General features: G+C 33.6%; 2 protein-coding genes across 2 annotated transcripts in view; one reads left to right on the forward strand and one right to left on the reverse strand.

The window, feature by feature from the left end:
- Positions 1-548, forward strand: part of LOC107297441 (carboxymethylenebutenolidase homolog) — a gene marked incomplete in the record, with an annotated part of 10,233 nt that extends 9,685 nt beyond the window's left edge. The window contains 1 exon segment of the mRNA XM_015826804.1: positions 1-548.
- A 9,070-nt stretch (positions 549-9,618) lies between these two features.
- The window catches only part of NFX1 (nuclear transcription factor, X-box binding 1), a gene marked incomplete at its 5' end in the record, with an annotated part of 35,889 nt that continues 34,279 nt past the window's right edge, over positions 9,619-11,228 (reverse strand). Inside the window, one exon of the mRNA XM_015826805.1 lies at positions 9,619-9,767. Coding sequence (XP_015682291.1) covers positions 9,695-9,767 — 73 coding nt within the window. The remainder of the gene's footprint in view (positions 9,768-11,228) is intronic.

Below are 11,228 nucleotides of genomic sequence, written 5' to 3' on the forward strand. Positions count from 1 at the left end.
CTTCCTCTCCAGTACCATGCTGTCAAATCAGAAAACAAACCAAGCATGATATTTCAACTTTCGTCATGGTTAGAGAATACAGTGGCCAATTAATATACTGAGGTCTCCCCATAATTATCACATAGGAGCAGTGCTAGAAGGGCACAAGTTTAAGAATTACTCTATTACAGCTTCAAAAAATGGATCTTGGTACTCTATTGAAAGGAAAAGGTTTTAATTTAATATTTTTCAAAAAACGAATTAAGAATTGGTCATAAAATAAAACAGGGCTCTTTGGGTTATCTGCGATGTATACTGTATGTTTAAATTTTTCATAGAACTCCTAGACGAAAACTATAACTGTATTTTCTATGTGTCCTAACTTTAAAATATGGAGATACGTTTAATCTGTTTTCCATGCTGATTCCTTCATTCAATCAAGTTTTACATTTTGATGTCATTTCAGTGGATAATAAAGGAGGTAACTTTAAAACACTTACTTTACAAAACTTCAAGGATCATGTTAAATTAACATTTTTAATTATGCAAACACAAACTAATAAAAGCTTTCAGATTTTTCAACATCTTTTGTCAAACTCATTAACAAGCCAAGAGAAAAAGGAGTGATGACTGATCTTCATACACATCCCTTTGCTAGTTTGCGTTTTTCTCATCTGCCATATGCTAAATCAACATCTTCAATGAGCTATGTGCAATGACTATAAGATATTTTTCCTGGTTAGTTACAGATTGCTCAGCCCCATTACAGTATGTGTGACATTTGTGTCTTTTGCGGTACTGCACTTCACTTTGTATTTATTTAAATCGAACTGCATAATATGCCAGCTGACATTCACCCAACTTAATGATGTCCTTCTAGAGATTTTCACAATTACTTTTTTCCCATTATCGTGAACTGTTACTATCATTTATAGACAGGAACAGTTCACTGCTTACCTATAAACTCAATACAGCCTTACTGACCTATGTAAAATTCAGTGTCATAACTGGTAGGTTTGATCATGGGGGGGGGGGGAGAGAAGGAAAGATGACTTGAAATCTCAGGAGACGTACATAATGTGTATTCAATGTATCAGGAAGCAATTATTTGATAATTCTGTTCTTAGATTTGTGAATTCTAGTTGCAGCTGTACTGCACATATGGAGCATACATCAAGTAAATAATATGAAGTGAGAATCTAAAGGAAGGACCACACATATAGAAGCATGCACATGTTTATCACTGTATAGGAACAGTGATACACATAGCATTCATGAAGTTCAGCAACAGGTAGGTTTTGGATGAGTAAACTGGTAAATGTTAATGCTGAGGAAAAAGAAATGGGGAAAGGTGTTACAAACTGAGAAATTGATCACATTTATAATTAATTATAGTCTTAATTATAATTGTGTAAAACGAGCTTTATGAGCCAGTTTCCAGAACCAATTTAAAATGCTATCTCAAATCTCTAAAACCTTAATTGATGTGGGAAATCACAGCAATTACTGTATAATAGCATGGGAATATGACTGACAGAGATGGAAGAACATAATCCAAAGTAATCAAAGCAAAAGATTTTAATAAAATGATTCCCTTGAGTTTACATACAAATTATTTAAAATATATAGTAATACTATGTTATCATAATCACTATAGAATTTAACTCATTCTGTCCTTCCTATTAAATAAAAATGATATCCTTTCAGACCTTCAGTGTTAAATGGTTATGTTTTTTTTTATATATTTTAGAGGACTATAATCTTTAATTTTCATTTTGTTCAGCAGCTGTATATTTTAAGTATGTCTTTGGTATATTTTTCCTTATAATTCTTTTAAGTCTTCCCTTTGAAGTAAGGCTTTTTTTTTTCTTAAAATCTATCTGAATCCTTGCACTTAACATTTCTTAGCAAAATTTTGCATTTTTTTTCTTTTCCTTCCTTATTACATGTAGAATTCTCATAAATTCCACAGAATAAGCAATACAAATACAGGTAAACCTGAACTTATAACCATTCATGTATATAAACATAGTGGTGATGCAGTGGTTAGAATGCAGTATTGCAGGCTAATTCAGTTCACTGCCAGGGGTTTGATCCTCACCTGCTCAAGGTTGACTCAGCCTTCCATCCTTCCGAGGTCGATAAAATGAGGACCCTGATTGTCGGGGGCAATATGTTGACTCTGTAAACCGCTTAGAGAGTACTGTAAAAGCACTATGAAGTAGTATATAAGTCTAAGTATATTGCTATTGGTATTTGTTTAAACTTATCATAGAATTGAAAAAAGTTACTTATGACCATAATTTACTTATAACAACCATAGCAAAAAAGGTGATAAAATTGAGTATGACTCAGTTAACAACCAATTTGCTTAGTAGTGGAAATTCTGGTCTCAATTATAATTGTAAGTTGAGGACTACCTGCAGTTAATACGTTTGAGAAGTTGGTTTCTGAAATGGGGAAAAGATAGAAGGCTGTATGTATATCAGTATTTATTATTCAGCTGTCTTTTGGAAACCAACATATTTCTAGCTATATTGAATAATAGTGGGATAAAAATTGAGATGACATAAAAAAAGAAGTCTAGGAAGACTAGAATAGTCTTAAATAGAAGAGTTGGCATGTCATTAGAAACAAATAATCAAAAGTAATAATCAACCCACTATAAAAGAGATGAAAGTAGGCAGATAATTATGACCTCTTCAGTAGGGAGCTGGTAAGAGTCATTATGACTTTTTGGTTTCCTTAGCAGCAGTCCCACACTACTTTTACAGTCTTGAACAACCCCTTCTTATTTATATTTTAGAGATAAATGTCCTAAACTCACTACAGTTCAAAATAATTGTCTTTTATTCGTATTTATGCAGAACATGATTTTCCAAGTGTTTATCTTTGGGTGGCAAATTGCTCTTTTCTGGATCACAAACATTTCACTCACTTTACAGGTTCTGGCTCCTGCATTATCACAGAAATAGAAAGATTACAAAGCTATTTGTAATGGTAATTAAAAAAAAAAGGTTTTGGGAGATTCATGAGGAAAATACTTATATTGTTAAATATATAGTTTTTTCATTGATTGGAGATAAAGGCTGATAGAAACAAAAGCTACAGCATTCTCTTAAGAATTATTTTTTAAAGGAAACTGAAATTATTTATTTGGATGAGAAAGTAACATTAGAATAATCTACGATAATTATAAGTTGGGATTGTGTGTAATTTTTGTCAGATAGAAACACTATGGTCTGGTCTTTTTCTGTGGTCGCTCGAGAAATGTGTGATGGGCGTGGATTCAGCAATAATTCTTAATTTGCCCATCTGCTCGAATGAAATAAATGAAATCTGCAAGACCATAATACTAATGACAGGTGGTTGTTGTTGTTTTTTAATGAAAAATAGATAAGCTTGATTTAAAATAAATATTCATATGCCAGTGCAGCAGAGCAGAAATGCTTTTCTGGAAATAAAATCATCTCATAGTAATGGATAGTCCTAAAAATAATATGAATTATAAAATCACATTGTATTTTATGAGGATTCTTTATTTTCCAAGGCCTTGATACATAGCAGATAACTGCAAACAATGCTTTATTGTGTCACACACCTCCCCCCAAAATAAGACTGTTGCTCTCAGTGAACTTCACCCTTAGTCCTTGCAAGTTGATGCAGACTGGTAAATAGCTCTTTAATACATTACCAGGCTTTAAACTGGCATGCACCTTTTTGTCTCCCTTGAAAAGTTCTTGCACTGGCTGAAGTGATGGGCTGCCTCAGTGTAGTTGCTCTTTTTCTCTGGTTGCTGCAGAGATCCAGGCCAAGCTCCAAATTCTGCTTTTAAGCAGTGTTGCTTTTGAACACTTCAACTTATCTCCCAAACCAAGTTCCATGCAGGAATCAAACCAGGATATGCTACTTACCGTAGTTATGATCCTAGTAGTTGACCTCTTGCCTGCCTGGAATAGTTGTAAATTCTAGACTTCACCTTTTGCTTCCTCATCTGCTTTCTTATCTTCTTTTCTCCTAACCTCCCCACCACACATACTGCCTTAACATTCATTTTTGTAAGCTAAGGGGTAGAGGCTGCCTCTGAACATTGGCACATTCCTGAAAATATCAATATGGCTCAATTTGCCAGGCAGCTGATATGCAGCATGGATGCTTGTGAGTAAACTGTGAGTGAATGAGGGAATGAATGAATGAATGAGTCGATCTCTCAAATTTCTGAGGCTGCAAATTTGTACGGCCCTTTGGGAAAAACATGAGCTGCGATAAGCCTTCGGAATGTGGTTGGTTGTAGCTCCTTTCCTCAAGCATAGACAGCAAGTTCAGCTTCAGTTCCTCAAACATCTCAGTCATGAATTATTACAGAATAGTTGTTTGTTCTTAGTCTTCTCTCATATTTGCAATGTAGAGATAATAGTGGTCTCTTTTTTAGGATTTATGTCAAGATTATATCAAGCATTTTAGTAGTTTCATTGCACACAATACTAGTAATTAGTTTGCAACTAATTAGTATAATTATTCTGGCCTTCTGAACATAAATGGGAGTATGCCCTCAGTTGTTCCTTATATATTTATTCAGATTATTTTGCCACCAATTCACTGGTACTAAATGAAGAAATGAATTCTTGGCTACTGATACACCAGAAAATGTGCTTTCTATCTACACCTGCGAAAATATCTGCAAGACATTAAAGATTCATTCACTCTTTGAATTCCTCAAAGATTCTTATTTGTTGGTGATATCATCCATATTAGTTTTTTAATTGCAGAATATACTGATATAAGATTTTCTCTTCTGTTAACAGGTATTTGCTGTTTCATTTATTTTACAGTTGCTTATCATGTGCATTTTGATAAAACATAGTAAGAACTCTTGGGGTGAAAGTGATAAGGTGATAAAGAAAGCAATTCATCCTGGTCATATCTTTGGTGATAAGAATTTAAGATCATTAAAATAATAATTTATTATTCTGTTATCTGCAGAGAATCAAAAACAGAATGACTGATGGACAAAAAAAATCACCGAGAGCAGGAGCATTTTCTGACTTCCTGCTGGCTTCCCCACTGGCTTTGTTTGTGGGAAGTTCTCAATGGGGAAGTCAGTAGGGAAGGTTTTATGTTGCTCGAATTTCCTGTTCATGAACCCTCCATGACATGCACTGCTCCCTTGCTCCATCTCTCAGGCCCCCTCTCCCTCACCAGCATCATTCCTGTTGTGCACCCTGTACACCCTCTCCAACCTTCGCCGCATCTCATGCAACCCCCCTCATTCGTTTCTCCACTGAGCAAGAGTCACCTATCTGCTTGCTGGCTTTCTTCCTGCCGACTTTCCCACTCACTTTGTGGGAAGCTGACAAGGAGCATTGCCAATCACAATCAAGTTTATATTTCCTGCTGACTTTCCCATTAATTTGTGGGAAGCTGTCAAGAACATTGGAAATGATTACATGACAATAGCAACATGGCACTGGCCACGACTTTCCCAAATTTTAATCTCACGGGAGCAATAGATCCTGAACTTTGGACACATTCTGTAAGTTAGCCCATCTGAGGTACCTCAATTCAAAAATTGTTCCCCTATGATGTACCGTTTCACCCGAGGGTTACAAACAAAAAACATGTGTGTGGGAGTGTATTTGTATGTGGGTGTATCTATATCTGTATCTATACATATAGCCATCCATCCATCCATCTACACCTACACACACACACACACAAAACATAATTTGACAACTGCAGTCAATAAAATACTAGCCCAATTTAAAAATAGTTTCCAATTATTCCAGAAGTATACCGAACTTAAAAAGGATTCAAGGAAAAGTTTTGTATTCAAGTAGATATTTTGAGAAGGAACATTTTCAGAATATTTAGAAGAGTTTTAGAATTCACATGGTTTATTTTGAAGTTTAAAACATTTTGAATTAAAAATGTTTTATAAATCACAATTACTATCCTTGGACATTTTAAAATAAATATATCAAACTTGTATTTTTAATAAAAGGGGATTGATGTATGTACTTACGATATCTATAGTAAGACTTTTAGGTTCAACTAAGTTTATTAGGATATTTAAAGCACATGGACTATCCATATACAATCCTATTGAGAGTACTCTAGTAAATTCTATAATCTTTGTCATCAAGAAAAATCCTTCCTTATAAGCCAACATTCTGCCCATCCCATCATACCCTTTGTTTCCAATATTGGGAAATCTGATGAGGAAATGTTGACATCTATAAACTAAAATGGGGAAATCTGAAAAATATTATTTATTTCAGATTAAGTCCTAGGAACCTACAAAAGTAACTCCTGAGATGAAACTCAGTGCATCACGGTGCATTTGAAATTTAATGATTCTTCCTCAGCTACATATTGAAATTTAATTTTATGATTCTTGTTGAACTGGGCTTTAGACTACTCTTAGCATTTGTCTTTGTAAAGACAATGTTCTAATGTTTGTAAAACATTAGAAAAAGAAACAGTTAACATGCCTGATTTAGTTTAAGACAATCTGATATTCACTATTAAAGTTTATAAAGATATTCCCTTAAATGTCACAACTGACTTCCTATAGGAGGGGTCCCCGGCCCATGGACTAGCACTGGGCCACAGCATCCCAGAAACTGGGCCATGCAAACAAACGAAGCCCCATCCACGGGATGCAGGCAGCACCTGAAACCATGCCCCCTCAGGTCCACGGAAAAGCCTCTCTCCACAGAATCGGTCCCTGGTGCCCAAAAGGTTGTGAGCCGCTGTCCTATAGCATTTCAGCAGCCTTCATTTTTAAACAATTCACAAGAATTTTAAAGTAGATTTTTTTAAAAAATCCATCTGAAAATGTGTACTTTATTACAGACTTCTATTTCAGATTTATAAAGTCAGCCATTTATTACACCACTGAAATTGAAAGCAAGCAGAATGTGCAATTTGTGAATGTAAAGACTGAAATAATGTATTAAAAATAATAATATATTGGTATTTTTTTACTTCATCATTTGTGTTATATGAAATGGCATAAAGAATCATTTCCATTGTAATATTCACGTTAGATTATACAGGTCAAAGCACACAGAGCATTAAATAGTCTGAATATATATAGATAATATATATATATATATATATATATATATATATATATATATATATATATATATATATATATATATATATATATATATATATATATATATATATATATATATATATATATATATATATATTCAGACTAATATATATATATATATATTACTTTGAGTGCTTTTTGATGCACCCTGTCGACCCAAATATGGGAGAAAGAAACCATATATATATATATGCCACATTCTTGAATTTTATCTGCACTATTTGCATATATAAACTCAGTTGCACCATCCATAATTTTAGGAAAGAACAGTGTGCAAAAACTTGTTCTAAAGACTTCTCCCTCTCAGTTACCATAATTGCACAAACTAAATGAGAAATGAATAAATGAAAAATATAATTTAAAAAACTGAGAGGTCGAGTCTTCATGAAAATATCACAATTTAGCCAAACCACTAAAAATAAATACCTTTTTAATCCCTTAATATTCACATGGCACTTTTTCACCAAGCAACAGCAGGATCAATCACTTTGAAACCACGTCACATAAATAAAAAGTGCTAAACACTAAAAATGAATAAACCTTTTCTGCATATGTGACTTCTTATAATAAGTTCACATACACAAATATTGCTTTTAAGTTAGTACCATGTGCCTATCAGTTTATGCAGACAATTCTTTCTAGAACAAGCAATGAATAGAAATGCGTGTCTACATCCTTCCTCTGTAAAGATACAATTGGTTTATATTGTAGCTTACTTGATAAGACTAAGTTTCCGCATTTATTCCAATAGATCTATTGTACATTCTTCTTTAGTTGTATTCAAACTTCACATATACTTAGCAGCTCTTTTGCCTATGCCTGTAAGCTCTCTAGCAAATGTGGTAACTCATCAACAAATTGAATATAATCTGTCTATACAGTCCCCTTTAGTGCAGGAAATCAACTCATTCACTGGAATGGTACTAGCACAACTTCAGTATATTGGTATTGAAATGGAATAGATCATGTTTTGGGTAGTTGGAAACAGAAAAATGCTCAAATTTTAGTTATGTTGCCAATAGGTTTCTACCTAACAATAATGTTCTATCATTCCTTTGATTATTAATATCTATGAGAATGCTAGTTTGTACTTTGTCTTGGGCTACTTAAATATATATAAGGAAGTAACAAGAATTCATTATAATAGGTGTAAATACATGCCATATTACTTATTTCACCATCTCTGTTGAATTAAATTCAAGCATATTCCTAAATTTGAGATATGACAATTTCTCATGTTACAATTTTCAAGCTATAAAAATGCTTATTCATGTTCCTTTTGAATGCATATGCTAAATAAATAAACAAATCTTCATTGAGAAATAAACCAGAAATTAATATATTTGCAAAGTATTAATGAGCAAAAACTATAATCCAGAAAAAGTCAGGATATCCTACATGCAGTAAGATGTCACAGATATTTTGTGGAAAACAGGCTAACAATTTATAAAATCAAGGTAACTAACTTACCTTTCATATAATATTCTTCCACACCAAGGTGGCAGCCTGATAACACACTTTTGACATCAGAAGTTTCCCGCACAGGGATGATTAAACAGAGAAGATATTAAGGAAATTGAAAGCTCTCCAGAAACAAAATGCTGTTGACAACCTTCCACTACTGCTTCATTCATAATTGCCCATAATTTCTTTATATGCTAAGAATTACTAATTTAAACAAAGTAGCATTATCACCATAGTCAAAAATAATCATATATGTTACTGTTAACTGAAGAAAAAAAACCCAAATTCTCACTCTAAATGTATAAATTTACAAAATGAATATTCTCCTAACCATACAAGGGATAGAAAATATATGGCTGTCCAGTACTTCCTTTACTGTTGACTATGCTGTCTTGAGCTGCTAGGAATTGTAGTCACATTAGAAGAGCCACAAAATTAATTCCTTACTGTACAGTCACAATCTGAAAGGATCTAACATTTAAAAGAGTGATGAAAAAGGCCATCAAGGTTTAGAAACAAACTGTGCCATTTTCTTGGATCAACAATTCTATTGTTACTAACATCATGAATCTGAAACACTTATAGGACTATTTTGTGTATATTATGGTTTTAACTTTAGCGTTTTAGCAGTCCATCTAAATTTACAAATATAATCAGAATTCTCATATACTTTATTAATAATCACTGTTATGTGTCTGCTGAAAAATTTTATACTAATTCTTTTTTAACGTTTTCCCCTCACATATTTATGCCTTCAAGAGAGGAAGAATAGGTCATGCTTACTGGTACTACTCCTGATCCTTGAGATCCACACACGACATAGATGAGAATCTACGTTGCACCAGGAATTCCTTACATACCATTGACTAACCATTCAATGGCTTACATAAGAAGCTGACTGTAGATGCACATATATCATTGTGACCTGATCCCATTTAAATTATTCAATCACAAATGGTTATAATATTCTATCTTGCCTTACATAAAAATGATGAACCATTTCTTTTCCTCTGCTGTTTGCATGATGAACTTCAAATATATAAAACAATATATTTTGACAAAAATGATCCTGAACACATTTGTAGCTTCACTTCCAATTTTCAACAGCATAATTCCAGGTTAATCTCATCAGTCTTGTACATCAAAATAGTCAATAACTGTCTCTTCTTTGAACCGTCTCTCTGTGCTGCTATTCCCAGGTCTGAAAGTTAAAGCAAAAGATGAAAAGAATTTAGTAAAAAGTTTGTGGGTGAGAAAAATACAATTATGATTTTCCTTTTCAGGGACTTTCTTTTGTTTGGCAAGATCAAATTACTCTAAGGAGAAGAAAGTTTCCTGGTAATATATTTGTGACTTAGCCAACTCTTCCACAAACAAGGCGAAAGGAGACCTGAAACAAGGAGACTACTCTACACAAGTATGTTTCCAGAGAGATCAACAGCTCTATGGGTCTTTATATCCTATGTATACTTGCTATAATATTTTCCCCATTATCCACTTCTTTTTTTTTTTGAACAAGTTTTATTAGTTTTTTAGTTTTTACATCAAGGTGCTTGGGAAACGACGTGGTGATGGGGTAAACAATCATCCAAAAGAAAATCGTACATATATAGCTCAGGTTAATTCTTTAAAGATTCCCTCTCTATTTCCCTCAATTAATATAACATATTCAAATTAATACATTTCTAAATAAAGTTCAATCAATAAAAAAAAATATCAATAACATTTCATCTATATAAGTCCAAATCCTGTTTTTAAGCTTTACTAACTTACAGTTACCATAATCCAATTTAGCCTTAAATAAACATATTATTTACACTTCGGGTATCCCTAAATTCCCTTGTTTCATAACATAATAGTTATGTCTAAAATAAACATATTATTCCAACAGTTACATTCTTACATTTCCCAAATATATTCTATTTCTTATTCTAATAACTCATTTATTAATGCCGTCTTCCTTTATCACAATCCATTTTCTTCCATTGCAAAGTGATTATCATACCTAAAATAAAAATATTACTCCAAAAAAATACATTCTTACTCTATTTCAGATATATATTCTATAAATCAATCCATATCTCTAAAAAGCCTTTTTGACCCATTAAGTAAAATTTAAATCCCATCAAAGTAATTATCATACCTAAAACAAACATATTGTTCCAAAAGATACCTTCTTACTATATTTCACATATATGTTCTATTTCTTATCCTAATAACTCTTTATATAAAACCTTTTCCTTATTACAATTCCAAACTATAATCTAGTCAATAATTCATCTCAGTTAGTATTAAATCAGTCAAAATCTCTAAAACCCTTTTTAACCCATTAAGTAAAACTTTAAGTCTCATTTTTGAATCTAACTCTGGCTTTCTTTTTGTGCCAGACAGGTTTCCATAAAAGAGCCACCAGGTCCCCCGGCTCGGCGGGGGACCTGGTGGCCGCCTGGAATAGGGTGGCCGGTGGGGCCTTAGACCGGGTCGTGCCACTGCGGCCTCTCCCCCGTCGCCGGACCACCTGGGCTCCCTGGTTTTCCGGAGAGCTCAGGGGGATGAAGCGCCAGAGGAGACGCCTAGAGGGTGTTTGGAGGACTACCCGCTCCGAGACCGACCGGACACGGGTAAGGTCACATTTAAGGACTTACCTAGTGGCGTTGAGGGC

Source organism: Protobothrops mucrosquamatus, unplaced genomic scaffold, assembly GCF_001527695.2.
Source record: "Protobothrops mucrosquamatus isolate PMUCROS unplaced genomic scaffold, P.Mucros_1.0 scaffold3308, whole genome shotgun sequence".
Taxonomy (NCBI): Eukaryota; Metazoa; Chordata; class Lepidosauria; order Squamata; family Viperidae; genus Protobothrops; species Protobothrops mucrosquamatus.